The following is a 17,246-nucleotide window of genomic DNA, read 5'->3' as shown; positions in this document are numbered from 1 at the left end:
CTTATATTGGAAAAAGTGTACGTATTTAGGTTATCTTAGTTATTCTATATCATCATCGGCCTAGCCTTTTCCCAACTATGTTGAGGTTGGTCCTAGCCTTACTATATAATATGTGAGGGGTCGGCTTTCAGCCTAACCATATTCAGCTAAGTACCAGTGTTTTACAAGGAGCGACTGCCTATCTGACCTCCTCAACCCAGTTACCTGGGCAACACGAAACCAATTGGTTAGAGTGGTTGTCAGACTTTCAAGCTTCTGTCAAAGATGTAGGATTAACAGCTGAGAGTCACAATTTAACGTGCCTTCCGAAACACGAGGACTCGTTATGACAAAGATGGTCACCCATGTACAGACCAAACGCATCAAGCGTAGCTTAACCTGTGATCGATTCACTTATGCGGTTATAGCTTAGCCACGAGCCGTTCAAGATTTTTTTCCATTATAGTAAATGAATTATTATAGTAAATGAATTATTTACTCACAAAAAATTATCATTAATAAACAGACAAACAAATATGATTTTTGTTTAATTTACGTTACAATATTATTTCCCAACAAAACTTATGGGCGCACACTTGGACCGTTTGACTCTACACACTAAAGGTTCCGAGTACACACCTTCGGTAAAATAAAACATGTTAGGTATGAAGAATCAGAATCAGCTGGATTGGAATTCATAAAACGTTTATTTGTATAATCTCCTACTCTAATTAAATTGCTCTAAAACATAATATAGGCGCTCTTTTTATTGACAGCACTGTGCGCGACGTGTTACAAGTTTGATCCCCGCGTAGGACAAGCATGTGTGTCCAGAGTTTGGGTGTCTTTGTGATTTGAATGATTGTGAAATCCCCCGAAACACAAGGGTTAAAAGATTCAGGCGGGATTAGTTCAAAAAAATTAAAGCGCCTGATACCGAATAATTGATTATTATTTTATTTATTATTTATTTAATTAATAAACAGGTACATGATAAAAACATTAAATCTGATGCAATGTCCAACAAAACTATCGACATAGTTTGTCTGTTGGATCTCGTTAAACATTTCTTATACATAGATATCTAGGTATGTAAATTAAGTATAGTATATAATATTAAGGTAATGTGTTAGTTAAATATTTTTTTATTTTTTTACGGAACTTATTTTTATCTTTTCCTTCTCTGATATCGCCTGGTAAATTGTTCAATGTATATGGAACTCGCTTTTTTAATGTTCGGTCTCCATATACATTGTTAACTTTTGGTACAGTATATTTACCAGACGACATCGCTCGGGTGTTATAATTATTATAAACAGTTATTAATAATGAATTATGCTCCTGATCGGTATGGTTGTTTGTTGCTAATATAAATTTATGTTTTAATCTTGCCGGTAATACTTTACAAATTTTGAATAGTTTATAATAGTCGTCTTTACAATTATTTTTAGTTTTTTTATGTACTATTAGCTTTAGGAATCTTATTTGGATATTTTCTATTTTTTCGATGTAGGATTTGAATGTAAGTCCATAGCAATCAAGGGCATAATCAACTACAGATTCCACCATACAGTGGTATAGTATTTTTAGGGTACTACTAGGAACTCTAAAACTTAGGTGATAAAATTTACTTAAAATAGTTCTTAGGTTATTGCACAAAAAGTTTATATGTTCTATCCATGAGAAATGTTCGTCTACTTTTACCCCTGGGTAAGATTGGATTTATACCAATAAAATTTATGTTTACAGAATATTTTATTTCATGAATTCCGGACCAAGTTACTTTTTTATACTAAGGTTGCGGAAGGTACGGAAAACTCCAAAAACTATCAATCGCTTTCTTTTTACGACTCCGACCGAAGCCGACCGAACATGGTTACAAAAAGGTTAGGATCATAATGATAAGTTCCTTCAAAAGTTCGATTCACCGTGCACTTATTAAAGTCAACTATTTCATGTCATAGATTCGTGCGCAATGGTTACAAAAGCTTGAAAAAGAGTTAATGGGGATACCAGCCTTGGGGAAAACTCGCTATCTTGAAAAAGGGTTAAACTCCCGCGTTTGGTTGCCATATATTTTATTTGTTATTCTTAAAGGACATTTGTGGCATTAAGATCTGTCAAATTTTGCGAATTTAAAGTAAAAGCGATTTTTATAAGGCGTTTAACATAAGAATACATATATTATTTTTATAAATATTCATAGAAATGAAACTGTGGATATAAAATGAAATCGGTAGATATACAAAATCTGTTTATCTAAAGTTTGTAGAAGAACATAGCTGACTAGGTAACTGTCTCTAGGTACATAGATCAGCGATGCCAGTTTTTTTTTTGACAAGTCGGGACTTTGGTACTTTTGGAGTGAAAATAGCGGGATTCCTCCGTCAGAAGCGGGACATAGTAAAGTTGATGTTTGATCTTCGATGTTTCGCGCGCGAACAAAAAGTAAAGAAGTGTAACTTAACTCCGCGAAAAAATTATCAAGCTTTTTTCAGATCCGTATTTGGGGTGGATCCGCCCCGAGCGACGGTGAACCACGCTACGCCACTGATTTCAAACAATAGTTTGGTAAGTGTGAATCCTACGAAAGGCGTACGTTCAAGTTCTCTCCGAAAAGCGGGATAGAGCCTGTCCCGCGCGGGACATTAAAATTTTATTAAAAGATCGGGATGTCCCGCAACGCTGACATAGATACAAATATTTGCAGACACGAAACAAGTTGAACGAACTACAATCGAAGGAGTTCTACTATAAGGAGAAATATAGCAACTTTTGCTCAGAGCTACCACACAAAGAAGGAGAGTCCCGATTTATCTTCATTTGTAGAAAATACTGAAATTGACATTTCAGCACAGCAAACGCTAGTTTAAAATAAAAAATAAAAATTCAAACCAGCGACTCTGAGGTTTCAAATAAGTTTAAGAAAAACTAATAAGCGAAAATGTTGACCTATCAAATATATGAAAATTTTAATCCTTAGTCCTATTCGCTATGCTATGAAAGATCTAACACATACTAGGGCATCAGTAATGCAGATATACAAACAGCATTTTTTTCAGTTCTTCACGCAATATTTTTTATCTATAAGTAACTTGACCATTTTTTTAGTAGGAATCATTTTCGTATTTTTGTAACCAACTCCGACTCGAGTAAACAATCTGCTCACTCTGCCGTAGTTCCTTAAGATTAAATTAACAAATAAGTCATTTGTATAAAATATTTATGTAAAATCGGTCTCTATCAGGCGCTTAAGTTTTTACTATAATTAGATTACCTAAACATATTGATTAAAAATAGTGTAAGTGAAAACTTATGAAATAAACATATTATTATTGGGTAAAAAACTGTAAAATTAATAGAATTTAAAAATCTAAATACCCAAGTTTTTTTAATGTAAAATTTTAAATTTTAAAATTTTGACAGGTTTTATAGTTCTAAATTGTATTGTCTCCAAATTAAGTTACAAAAATCCAACTGGAACGACAAACAAACAAGAAAGTGAGTTCATAAAAACGCGGGAAAAAAAGGTTTTTTGTTGGCGTGCTACTTACGCACAATGTAAACACGCAGCCTCAGTGATTATCACTGAATATCTTTAACGTTCAAAAAACTACCAAACATACATCTTGTGTCCCTTATCACTGAATTACCGCTCGAGTGCATTTCTCCGGACACCTTATGGTGGAAATTCGTCTTTTGTTTTTTTCATAAAACTTGAAAAATGAAACAATGACCAAAACTGTTTTAAGACTTATAAAAGGAACTCCTCGCTTTTGGAACCCTCCCAAGGACTTCTTACAAAAGGCAATAACAGCTAATCATAAAAATATGGCCAGCTACGAAAACCTACCTGCCTACGCTAACTTTTAGATCAGTGGTACACTTTATGCACTACATTGCGTAGCAGTATAACCTACGGCGTAGCATTGTAACACGTAGCATGTAAAACTAAACTTTTAAGTACAACTTGAAATTAACTTTTTATGGACTTTTATAATTGTTTTGTTTGTTTTAACAACTACTGATGTGAGTCATTAGTATCAGTGATATGTATTTATCTTACGTTAATAGCTACCCTTAGTAGGTGTTAATAAGTATAAAAAAAAAATCTGATGATTCATTCATCTAATCTCTCTCATCGCAGGCATTCCATACATTTCGGATTATTTAATTGCAAAATAGTTCTTTTTATATATTGATGACTATGAAAAACGAAGATGGGTGAGGAAAAAGATTATCAAACACATCAATTAAAAGTAAAAATAAAATTTGCTCTTTCTTTAATAATAGAATACTGTTCGTTATTTTGCGTACACGATAAAATATATGTACAAAATATTATCACGTTGTTTCGGATGTAACCCCTATATGGCTCTACAAGGCTCTCAACATCTGCCTGGAACTCAAGTTCTTGTCAAAAGAGGTCGTGCATCCAGCATCCCAGCTCCAGTCACAGACCTAAGAGAAAAAAGAAAATAATAAATTAAAAATAATTAAACAAACCCTATCTCGTATAAAAACATGTAGTATCAGGGAGACTAACGTGAGACCAACGCCTGACATAAAATTGTGGGCAATAGTGATGTTATTTGCTAATCTACCTTCATTCTCAATTTTTATATGAAACAAACTTTAGTTGAATGTCAAAGACTATAACCCCACAAAAGCAAATTAAATTACTTAATAAAATGGATAAAATTAGAATACAAAGAAAGAGGCAGTTGGACAATCGGTAAACAATTATAGCACGATTCAATATCTCTTACTTGGAGCTCCCTGTTGAAGTGTAAGGTCTCAGGGCATTCCCTTAGGACCAGCTGTCCCCATACACAGTAGTAGAACCAGTTGCAGTTAGTCTCGTGGGGAAGGAGCCAATGAACGAAGGGATCCCTTGGGCATCCGTTGTCCAGGAAGTCAACTGGTGCGGTCGGAGTTAAGAAAGTAGTTGTGGCGGAAGGAGTAGTTGTGGGAGCAGGAGTTGTGGTAGTAGTGGTGGTGGTAGGAGTTGTAGTGGGTGCAGGAGTTGTAGTGGTGGTGGTCGTTGGGGTTGTGGTCGGAGCAGGAGTAGTGGTCGTAGTGGTGGTCGTTGGGGTAGTTGTAGGCGCAGGAGTGGTGGTAGTCGTAGTAGTGGTGGTAGTGGTTGGGGTAGTCGTGGGAGCAGGAGTAGTAGTAGTGGTGGTGGTGGTGGTCGGGGTGGTGGTGGGAGCAGGAGTTGTGGTTGTGGTGGTAGTGGTGGTGGTAGGAGTTGTGGTGGGTGCAGGAGTGGTAGTAGTAGTGGTGGTGGTTGGGGTAGTGGTAGGTGCAGGAGTTGTAGTAGTACTGGTGGTAGTGGTGGTTGGGGTAGTCGGAGCCTGAGTCGTCGACGTGGTTACGACTGGTGGTTCGCCGGGAACATTTCTGTCGGTACAGTCAACGTTGTGTTGCCAGTCACACTGCCAAGTGTCAATGTTGAAGTAAAGGTCCGAGGGGCACGTTTGCTCAACGGGATAACCTAACGTGCACTTGTAGAACTTGTTACAATCGTCATGAACAAGGAGCATCTCGATTTCCCAGTTTTCAGCCTGTTCAGGGGGACACTCATTCTCCCGAGCGTGACTCACGGTCGCGCACACAACTAACAGCAAAATCGCAATACCTGCAAAACACAATGATTTATTTAATATTGAGTTAAATTAATATGCACACAAAATACTTAATAGTTATTACGCTTCATTTAACACAAATTACGCAAAATGATTTTAACGTATTATCACTACACAATGTGAAAATAATTTCCAAATGATATGACGTCACATGTAATTTCTAGAATATCACTTTGACACCAACCTTTCATGTTGAATTATAGATCAGAATGCACTCCAGAACACTGCGCGAAATATAATTTATACCTCAACTAAAGTAGGAAATCGTGTTTCTCCTAATCTAAGAGATGCCTAGATGATCAGTAATGTATTATCGTAATTTAGCGGTGGCTAACTATCAAAGCTGTGATTTATATATCACCTTCAATCTGATAAGACACCCTACGTACTAAATATGCTGATATTATATCGTAATTACATATGGATGCTTAAGATTTACACTCCAAAGGCTCTCGTCCTAACACAAGCTAGTCTGCTTGCGATGTCATACATAGCAGCGTTTTTTGACATGGTTTTCACGAAATTAACGACTTTGAGTTAGCGTACGGGATTCGGGTGTTTTAAGAAGAGCAACTTGGGCAATATGTTTGTGTCCAGAAGATATATACATAATATGTAGGCTAAATTGAATAGCTGTGTGGTCATGGATGTGGTCATAAAAGTGATGAAATAAGGAATAATATTAAACGTCATAATAACATGGATCTCAATCGATTTTACATCAGAAAACTGCAAATTAATGCCGTAACATCTAAACTGAATTATTGGATGACGAGTATAAGCTCATACCAATTTAATTAGACCTATTTTTTTTGGCGTGTTCGGATTCCAAAGTTTTTGTTAACTTTCTATTCTAATAACGCGAAGTGGCGTATTCTAGACATGTGTGAAAAACAAATCATAAACATAACAAACTGAAATACACTTCGCACAGTTCTCACAATAAATGACAACGACATCTGTCCGTGCTCCCTTTGCAAACACAGAGGTATTAATATTTATGAATCAGTAAACTACTCAATGTTCAATGAAATATTTTCTGATTACATACTTTTTTTTTAAATATATTAAAATACAGTGCTGGCTTGTTTGGTTTAAGAATTTTGTAGATCAGCTATTTTCATTGCTTTTGTTATTAGGTGCTAAGAATAATATTGCAACGCAATCTAAATCATTACGTGTACAAATACTTATCCTTTATTTTTATTGACACAGTCAGAACAAATCTAAGAAAAAAGGTAAGCTTAAGTAGCAAAAGGAAGATTGTACTACGAGTATCAACTTTAAGGATAATATCGAAAAGCAAATACAAAATTTTAATTTCTTTTATTGCAAACGGCAATATAAGGCTCCCAACTTTTTTTTCTCATCTCTGAAAGCATACTCGTCTATATATAGCGAAAAATAGGTCAGTAATCTAGGTTCATAACTTTATCGAGGAGCTTCGATAAAGCACTCGCGCCAAATAGGGTGCGTGGCGCCAGGACGTCGGGAGCCGACGGGACGCCGAGCGACGAGGGAGGCTGCACAGTCACCGCGCCGCGCGCGACCCGCCCGCGCACCATGAAAGAAAAATAACAATAAATAAAACACGCAAATAAAAAAACCAATATGATAATAACACCAATTTTTTTCCTAATACTAATAAACTTAATAACTCTATCGGACTGTGTCAGAACAAAGCCAAAAAATGCGACAGAAAAAACAGATGATACCATTAAAAAGAATTTGGCAAAACATGAAGAAGTTCTATTCGAAGTTATGAAAAATAAGAGTGAAGTTAAACCTGTTACTATAACTAATGTTGTGGACACGATACTGGTGCCTATCGCCGCGAAAAAAGTTAAGCCTGCACCTAAAATGATCCCACCGGATATGTGAGTTTGAATGTGAATTGATTTAAATTTGGTATTAGAACTCTATTACTTACACCCTTATTTATAAGTTACTAGCTGTCCCGACAAACGTTGTTTTGCCCAAGTTCGCTTTCTTGGAGAATATTGAACAATATTTTTTTATTTAACGAAAAAAATTAAATCAATTCTAATTTGGAAAATGAAAACAAAAAGTATGCTGAAATATTCTGTTACTATTTTTATAGCAGCTTCAAACCTTCCACAGAGTACAAAACTGGGCAAACGATATCTCAAAAAGTTTATATGACAACGATAACATTGTGGTGCGAAGAAAGGAACTGCTGAAGAGCTTCTCAGACATTAAGATCGAAGTGCGTAACGGTTCGGCAATCGTGAACAAGATGGCGGACTCCTTGGAAGATCTGCTGAAGAGGAGAGCTCATGCTGCAGAGGAAATCATGCGGAGAGCTGAGGAACTGGCTGGACTTGGCTCTGAGCCTGATGAAACCTACAGTTTTGACTACAGCGTTGTTAGTATTGAGAACATTCTTTAATTAATACTCATACTTATACTCTACGTATAATTAAATTGCTCTAATGTTTGTGCTCTCAATCAATCAACAAACGTCTGTCTTATGAATAATTATTACTTAGTGCTTATTAAAAAAACTTTTATTTCTAGAATTTAAATAATGTGAAAAAGAAAATAGAAGAAAGTGATTTAGAAGAAAATCAAGAACCCCTTAATTGTAGAAGTTTACGAAAAATTAAGCTTAAGAACAGCAAACATTTTGATGCCGAAGTTTCGCTAGAGTATAGCAGTGTTCACGTAGTGGCTGAAGTTTTTGATTGTGGTAAGCGAATCAATACTGTAACGTTGTTTATGCAAACGTAAAATTGTGCAAATGTGCAAGTTTAATTCATAGCAAAAAGTCGTACTTATTTGTCATAGGCAAGCAGATTGTAGAGACCTCTAGACAATTTAAAACGTGACTTGTTAAAGTATTGATGTTGCATGCAGTCAATCGAATATGGTTTTCGTTATGTCTAAAATACTTGTAATTCGTCTTTTGTTTTAGCTCCGAAAGTAAAAGAAGCACTTTACTGGTCAGAAGGTTTATTGTCGACCTTTCAAAGGAACTACGCGCAAGATTCATCTCTAGATTTCCAGTACTTTTGCAGTGCACAAGGATTTCTGAGACATTATCCAGGCAAGAATAACTTTAATTTTAGTTACCATTTTCAATGATAGTTTATAGAATAATATTATCAACAACATATACAGTACATGTACATAGTACATGTCATGTCATTCATAATCTCACTAAATTTCCCATGCCGATGATAAGCGATAGCACCGGTCGATAAAACAATAGTTATGGGGGGGCAGTTTTCTATACTTGTCGTTGTTGTTACCTTTCCATTCCATATCGATTCCATCATCACGTATGATGGAAAGAGTATTCCTCTCCTACTTTTCTGCGCCCTTAATACATTTTGAATTAAAAACTTGCACCTGTTATTTTCAGCGGCCTTATGGGATACAATGTTCAAGCTCAAATTTGATGATGAGGATTCTGAGAAAGTGTACGATTGTCGGCTGCGGCCGTGGTACGTAAGCGCGGGGGGAGCTCCCCGGGATGTCCTCATACTGATAGATGCTTCAGGCTCCATGGACAACTCCTCCAACCAAGTCATAGCCGAGCAGTTTACGCTGGCACTGCTGAGCGCCCTCACTGATGACGATAGAGTCAATGTGCTGCGTTTCAACGTCGTTGTTGAATCTCCAATCGGCTGCTTCAATGAGAAGATGGTGCCGGTAAGTTGTGTGTACTTCTTCAAAAAAGTTTTTTACAGGGATTACTTTACTACAGGATAATTTAACTTACTTGATGCGAAAGAGTGGCAAAGACGTCAGTTCAAATATATTTATTTGTTTCGTCATTAATAAAAAGGATAGAAAGTGTGGATTGTGTAGATTTTTACATTACAATCGTAAATAGTCTAAATTTTTTTGCACTACCTATTGTCGTAGGGATAGACTAAATTGCAATATTAATAATGCCAATCTGAAATCCTGTATATTGATTGTAGGCAAATCACGTGAACAGTGCAGCAATGATGGCGGCGATGAAGGACTACAAGATGGTAAACGAGACGAGGATGAAGGATGTGCTGGGGTACGCGGTGCGGCTGCTGCAGCGACAGCGTGTGGCGAAGGACCGGCCGCGCGCATGCCAGCAAGCTGTCATCCTGCTCACTGACAGCATCTACAGGAACTATACCAAGCTCATGAGGCATCTCGATCCTGATGGACGGATTAGGTATGTATGCTTCTAAGGAACAAATCTGGTTCTAGGGAACAAATCGAGAAAAGCAAGCCGTTTTATTCGTCAGTCCATTGTCTTTGTTATTCTAATTTTGAATTTTAACGTTTAAAGTATTTTAAACGTTATATGTCACTGGAATCGCAGATCTTTAAGTCCTTTAACTGTCATTATAGTTTGAAATTGACAAGAATCGCATCCCTTCCAAAATAAGGAAATACGTCACATCGGCTGGGAATAAACATAGCGACTCTAATTATTTGATTAAATGTCTATCATCATTATAATTTAAATATAGTGTGATAAAAAAATAAGCCCTTTAGGAAATAATCCATTATTGTTATCTCTTACCGGATGTCAATAATTTAGATATCATGTTAAATTTCCGTCTAAATTGTTATAGAAATTTCCCTAAAAAGTTCTATAAATGTTTTTAGGAAGTCTTGTAATTTTGTGCTACCCATTAGAAATATAGACAACATAAGTATAATCTAAGCAATTACTCGTAATTTGATCATATAGTGCTATTGCTAGGTAGAAGACACATCCTTACTTTCAATTCATTTTCTTGCTTATAATCTTCAATTTTGACCCTTGATCTGTCGTTATAAAACTTACAGCCATATTTTGCTACCACAAATGTCGTGCTTACTGCCATGTAGCATTTGTTATTCTCACATGAAATTAAGTGACAACTATTAATTTTAGAACGTCACTTTTATAAGTCTAGTAGAATATTAAAGTGTAAAATAAACATAGGTTGTTTGTGATGTGGCTTCACGACTTGTTCGGTCTTCGGGATCACACGCGGTCCTTTGGGGAGTTCCTGAGCTGCGACCGCGACGGCTACTTCGCGGAGCTGATCACGCCGTATGACGTCACGCAGCAGGTCCTCAAGATACTACAAGTCATGGAGCGCCCGCTTGTCACGCAGAGAGAAGAGCGACAGACAGTCTTTAGTGATGTGTATGCACATGTTGAGGTATGTCAACACACATTCTTAACATCATATTAATGAAGTACATCCATAAATGCAATTCTGTAGGTCTTAAAGACTTAGAAACTCTATGATACCTTCGTTGCCATTATCTTGAACACCCTTCAGCCGCTTAGTTATAGTTAATTAAAATTTCTATCGTAAAAATTATCTTGTGGAGTTGTCGAAATGTCGAGAAGTATGGTATCCATAATCCTGTGTCCTTGCTGATTTTTAGGAAATGTTATGCATAATATTCAGTAGGGTTGAGAATCGGCTGCTATCATTGATTTATACCTCTAAGTGACAAGGGTTGTCCACGTCTTACATTTTATCCTCTGTTATTGAAATGCTCCCGCTCTAAGGAATTGAATTCGTATGTAGTGGGGTGCATTTTCATAGTGACCTGGGAGTGAAAGAAAAACTTAGAATACTTAAAGCAGTCTGTGCCTGCATTGAGCTGTAATAAAAAACATTTTTTTACATCCAAACAATATTATTCACATACTAGGAATCCGTGACTTGTTGTAAAAGTATGAAAACAGCCACCAAAGCACCGGAAAAGCTATTTTATCTTATTAAAACGGATGTCAAAATGAGTAAGAATTGATTGCAAACTATGAGAAGATAAGATCCCTTTGCAGATTTCAGTGAAGTTTAAGCTGTGAAGATCATTTTGACGCAAGTAGGGATAACAAGCGCTAGTTTCAAGCCGACGCCTTGTGCGGTATGGGTGCGACTTATCGCTCAAAAGATTTCTAGTACATTTGGGTGTCAGCTAAAAAAAAATCGAGTTCAGTCACCACTGTCGCAGGCTTCACCACCTTTCCCCATACCTTTAATTTACGTTACGAATTTACACCCCCCTGGGCCCCGATTCTGCTATTTACAACGGCTCATGAATGAATGGCAGTTGGATTGATTTGAAACTATTCCTATTCTCTTAAGCATTTTGCCAACATAATAATTGGAAAGTATTTGTAAATAGCAGGATCGGGGCCCTAACGTGACGTTTCCTAACCCACCGTTCACCGTTTTAAGCAAACATAATTGCAAAGATTTACATGAATTCGAAAATATATTAATGAGTGTCATACGGACAAACAGCAGAACCTCAGTAATAGGGTACCGTTTTTAAACATTGGGTACTGAATCCTAAAAATAATTCACTTATTAAGACAGCAAATCATTAATCAGCATGACACATTTTAAGAATCACAGTCTAGGTAAATGTATTTAAACGGAAATTCAGATTTGTTGTAGATTCATAGATAGCATTATCAATTAATGTAAATTAGCCATTAGCGACACCAGATATCGCGATAGATATCAGTTATGATCACATTTGTTATATACTCAATGAATATATGATGGTTATTGTGAAGGAAGAAAGTACAGCGACCTCAAATACATGTAATTGTTAAATAAATTTTCCAGACAGTTTTAATTGATTTACATTGTAAAAGATAAAAGATTATATTATTCAAAACTTCCGCGATCAGTATAGGTATTAGTCAATGCATTTTCTACACAATCAATCAAATATGTTATCGCATTTACATTGCTTTTTTAATTAACTCTCTGTAAGGCTTACAAATATTATGAATCACTGATTAAAAAATATTATGATTTGAAGTTCATAGATATTAATAACTAACTAAAGCGAAATCTACTTAGATTTCGATTTAAATTGAAATAAATACAGTATGAAAATATGAAACATTTATTTCTTCATTCACACAACTATACAACTGTTACCTTATCAAAGGAATAATCTTTAAACATAACCCTTCCTTTGCAGTCGGGCTTACAACCCAGTATATGTAATTAAAATATACCTTTTTATTTCTAGGATCCGAGAAGAAGCGAGTTGTATTGGAAACACAAGGAGAACATAGAGCAGATGAACAGGTACCAAGCCCTGAGGCGGAACAAGAAGAAACTACTCAACGAATCACAACTCTATAAGGACTGGATGTACCAAATTAATTATGTGAGTATTATATGCAAAAGCTTGTATGCAATGTATGGATGAATGGATGTTTGTTTCTCTTTCACGTAAAACCACTGAACGGATTTAGACGAAACTTGGTACACAGATAGTTTATAATCAGTTTTAACTCATAGGATAGTTCTCATCCCAATTTTATGTCCTTTTGATCATTTTCGATTTGTAAGCAAGCCTGTGGGCAATAGCTAGTCCTATACAATATTGAAAAAATTAAGTACAATTACGTACATAATAATTATTTTAGGACTTTAGAAAGGTTTTCTTAAAATATCATCTTATTGTCGAACCGAAACTCCATTCCCAGATACATCTTGTAGGTACCTAAAACATGCGGTAAAGCCACTAATAATAGGTAGGTACTGTTTTGTATTTATTTTTTTCAATATAAAACAATAAATCGTAGTTATTAATAAGTTCAATAATACACATGACACTTTTACTTGCGATATTTTTTAAATAAAAGTGAGCCAATGGAAAGTAATAAGCTTAAGAGTTGGGGTTTACGATTTACAATCCGATACAATTAGTGGGACCGAAAAAAAAAGCGACATGCAACAAACCGAATTGATATTTGATTTTCATGACCAATCAAGGGCATGTGTTCTGGTATACCTGGTGAAAAATTCACAACTGCTGGCTACAGACGAGATCTATTTGAAAACTATGAAACCAATCAAGATAAAAGCGTGACGTTGTTGATAAAGGGATTACACAAGTTATGCAATGTATTCATACGTCAGGCAATTTACCATCCCGCAGTCGCGTGATGGGTTGATCTGCATCCACACAGAGCAAATGCGGGAATCGTTGGATGACTATTTTGTTTAGCCAATTACTTCACCTGAGAGTGGAGGTGGAGTAAAGTGTTCATGAATATTTCCCCACATGGCAACAAAACAATGGCGGCGCTTCCCGATCCTTCCCATCAGTTGTAATCCTGCAATTTAGCAGTAACTTAATTTCGTATGAAAAGAATAGATAACCAAAATGCCCTGATTTTAGGATTGCCTCTGCATTAAGAAGCTACTTTCTATGATATTATCTAATATCAGTAATCAGTGTCTTTATTCACATACTTTTTGGTGCTATTTTAACGATAGATAAACATAATCCCATTAGCCTATTTTGACCACTTATTTGTCCATTTGATAATATGTCACCGACAACAATATTATAATTATCAAGAATACCTAAAATTATTATATTACACAGAAAAGGATTATAAACTAAATCAAAGTATGATAATATTCAAGATTGTCGTAAATCCCTTTTTATGTACGCATTATAATTTCCAAGTATAGTTGACATTAATCCTCTGATTGCCACGTAAGAAGATTAAATGTCGGCTACGAGCATAATATTTATATTATTTGTTTTGTCTCTAAGCTATTTATAAATTAATTGCTCATTTATAGATTAAATCCTTCTAAGCACATAATAATACACTGATTAGAATAGAAATCATTTGTCAAAGTATGTAGGATATATTTGAAGTTGTGGTCAGTGCCCTCAAAAGCTTAATTGGTAAAGCGACTGTTTCGTTTGAGGGATGCCTGAATTTTACAAATACATATAATAGTAGATGTGTTCATTCTATTTGCTTAGGAAACGCTTACTTTAACAAAATAATTTAAACAGCCCGATTTAGTTTTCACACGCAAATCTGTAAATTGTTTATAAACTAGCTCAAACTTACTCATAATAGCGATTTATCTCAAAATTATCTAGCAAATATTCAACCTTATTAATTATCATCATACCATATTAATTTTGTACAAAAGTACGAAACGAATGAGATCCAATGGCATCCAAATCAAATAAAGGTAACTATGTAAATGATTCGTCCTGGTAACCAACACCAAATTGCCAGGTACAAATATATTGTCGAATTGCACACCTACTATACTGATACTTCAAAATCCTACCCGGAGGCCTATACTCAGTAACACGAGGAGTAATATTAACAACAGGAACTCTGCGACGACGCCCCATCATCACTCTCTTCTGATGATAAACAAATGACTTCATCTTCCGTGGGCGACGAATCCATCTCCTCCTCCTTTGCAACAACCGCTTTTGCCATCTGCCAGTACACAACGGCACTAACAAACAATAAACGCTTCTTTAATGCCTCATCCATAATATCATCTAATTCATGAGAAACAGCTTCAACTTCATAACTTCAAACGATCGAGGTCGTAATCACAAGGATCAATTTAGTTGGACGAATTGACGTCTTCTTAGCTTTAGATTCAGAATCGGTATGAGATCCGTCGGACGAAGTTACAACATGTGGTGAAACTCCCGAAAGACCAGCTGCGTCCCAGATGACGCACCGGTAGAGTTTCTAAGCCAGCGCATATCACCATCTAGAAATAGAAATATGGTCGTTGTGTAAATAATAATATGGAATAAATTGCAATGATGCCAACATTGCAGAAAGTTCAAGAGAAATGCAATAGTCCTCGACCGTCCAACTTCTGTTATCTAGATACGATATCATGTAATTTACATGTCGATAGTGATCGGTATTTTAATGAAGGTACAATCAGGCAATTAGCCTGCAGTTTTCAAATACAACCATTTTATGGATTTTCATGAGGGTTCCAAATATACCAAGGAAAAGTCGCAAGTCACCTGTGCAAGTAAGACGGTTGCAGTTGCTATGGCAACCACAATTGCACTCGGCTCTCTTAAACTTTAGTCTTATATGATGCTTAATCTAATAAAACTGCAACTGTTCTGTCGCGGCTCGGTGAGGGGTCATCGTCCCACAATACAAAGGAATCTTGACAGGATATAATAATTTTAATACCAGTGTGGAGCGTATATAATGCTGGACACCGGCTTCTTTCCATTCAGGGTCCGTTTGAAATTGATCACCTGTTTGCGATTACATACTCCATTAATTTATATGGAACTTAAAAATTTAGGTACGTTTTTAGTCTTATATTCTTACTTAAACGGCACAAGTTTTGATTCTTGCAAAAGTGCAAACATCAAATACTACTAAAACGAATTAAACGCTCATGACGTCACTAGCAGACATGATTCGGACCGAACAAAATGTACCACATCACTTCTTTTAACGTTTTTTTTAAGTAATTTAGTTCATAATATTTTTAATTATTTTTTTTTCTTATCTCATAGTCAGTAGGAATGTGTTACGTTATAGCTAAGGATAGTAGCAGGTAGATAATCAGCAGTTAACTATCTAATACAAAGATAAAGTTTTGTGGTTATCAAGATTTAGTTTCTAATTGCTGTAATATGAATCAATTTTGCGCAATATATTATTTCAGGACAAATATGGGCATTATTACGAGGGAGAAATGTTGAACTACAGACTGCAAATAAGTGTCTCTGTTCCAGTATTTGACCACGTTACTTCAGAGGTATGAATTGAATCGAACTATTTCTTCTCTCTTTATATTCAAAGTAATATCGTAAATCCACTCAATACAATGCCTATTTCTTTTTTCAGAATATCACGATAAAACTGGATGAGGTAAGTACCTACTAATAAGTTTTTATCATCCTTGTCATCAGTCCAGTTTGTTTATCCCACTTCTGGAACATGTCTCCATGTTTATGCCGTTCTCTATTTTCTTCACATTGCCAAACTTTCATGCTTCTTACCTTAGGCAATTAACACACAGAAACGCGTACTACCACAGATTGCTTCACCGCCTAGAGAAGCAAACCTCTTTTCGGATTGGCATCAAATCCGTCGATGACTAAAACGCATACAGGCGCCCGACTGCGGTGTCGAGCGGTGCGCGATGCGCGTGTTAGTCACTTTACAATAAGCATATTTTTTAGGGAAAACATCGTATAAAATGACTCGATATCTGATTCAATTTGACAATATCTTAATAGACTCCGAATGAAGAAATTAAAAGCAAAATTGTATTATTTTAACAATCGAAAACACATCCGTCACTGTTTGATAACTTTATCTATTTTAATCGCATTCGTTTGTTTACAGGAAAAACAAAGGAATTCTACGCGAACGGTAATAGTTAGACAATAATAAGATAGTGTAATTAACTCAGTAGTATCTCTTTTGTTTTAAATGACGTCAATATTTCCACAGTATCCAGTTAACCGCCTGTTGGGAGTAGCCGGTGTTGACATACCGATAGACCATCTCAAACTGCTGTTGCCCTACCATCAGGTACCATACACGTGTATAACTAGTAATAACTAGTAGCTTTATATACTTAACACCACGTTTTGAACAATTTTCATTTAATTGAATAATACAGAAAAGCACGAACATCTGAATGCATATATAGACCACCACGACGCATAGTGCGCAACGCGCCGTGGTGGGTTTGATCCTCCCGTATGACACGCTGTTTGTGGTCCACAATTGCTTGTTATGCCTTAAATGTTTGTGAACCCCAAGCGACACAAGGATTAAATTCTTTAGGAGTTTATATAAAAAAA

At 35.9% G+C, this 17,246-nt stretch overlaps 2 protein-coding genes across 3 annotated transcripts in view; one reads left to right on the top strand and one right to left on the bottom strand.

Moving 5' to 3' along the window:
- Nucleotides 1–4,232: 4,232 nt before the first annotated feature.
- LOC113503373 (integumentary mucin C.1-like) lies at nucleotides 4,233–5,964 on the bottom strand. The gene is made up of 3 exons (XM_026885276.1): nucleotides 5,809–5,964; nucleotides 4,749–5,617; nucleotides 4,233–4,440 (listed from the first exon to the last, which is right to left on the bottom strand). Exons 1-3 carry the CDS (start codon nucleotides 5,813–5,815, stop codon nucleotides 4,357–4,359), a joined length of 960 nt encoding a protein of 319 aa, XP_026741077.1. The 5' UTR covers nucleotides 5,816–5,964; the 3' UTR covers nucleotides 4,233–4,356.
- Nucleotides 5,965–6,698: 734 nt separating this feature from the next.
- Nucleotides 6,699–17,246, top strand: part of LOC113503367 (voltage-dependent calcium channel subunit alpha-2/delta-4-like) — a 19,509-nt gene continuing 8,961 nt past the window's right edge. Inside the window, exons 1-12 of one of the 2 annotated variants that reach the window (XM_026885265.1) lie at nucleotides 6,699–7,501; nucleotides 7,746–8,010; nucleotides 8,163–8,334; nucleotides 8,560–8,691; nucleotides 9,010–9,299; nucleotides 9,575–9,804; nucleotides 10,567–10,789; nucleotides 12,636–12,776; nucleotides 16,097–16,189; nucleotides 16,279–16,302; nucleotides 16,783–16,809; nucleotides 16,891–16,971. In XM_026885265.1, coding sequence (XP_026741066.1) covers nucleotides 7,236–7,501; nucleotides 7,746–8,010; nucleotides 8,163–8,334; nucleotides 8,560–8,691; nucleotides 9,010–9,299; nucleotides 9,575–9,804; nucleotides 10,567–10,789; nucleotides 12,636–12,776; nucleotides 16,097–16,189; nucleotides 16,279–16,302; nucleotides 16,783–16,809; nucleotides 16,891–16,971 — 1,944 coding nt within the window. In that variant the 5' untranslated portion in view covers nucleotides 6,699–7,235. The remainder of the gene's footprint in view (nucleotides 7,502–7,745; nucleotides 8,011–8,162; nucleotides 8,335–8,559; nucleotides 8,692–9,009; nucleotides 9,300–9,574; nucleotides 9,805–10,566; nucleotides 10,790–12,635; nucleotides 12,777–16,096; nucleotides 16,190–16,278; nucleotides 16,303–16,782; nucleotides 16,810–16,890; nucleotides 16,972–17,246) is intronic. The other variant, XM_026885264.1, reaches the window with a different exon arrangement.

This window comes from Trichoplusia ni, chromosome 19 (genome assembly GCF_003590095.1).
Source record: "Trichoplusia ni isolate ovarian cell line Hi5 chromosome 19, tn1, whole genome shotgun sequence".
Lineage (NCBI taxonomy): Eukaryota > Metazoa > Arthropoda > Insecta > Lepidoptera > Noctuidae > Trichoplusia > Trichoplusia ni.
This window is presented reverse-complemented; position numbering and strand designations above follow the sequence as displayed.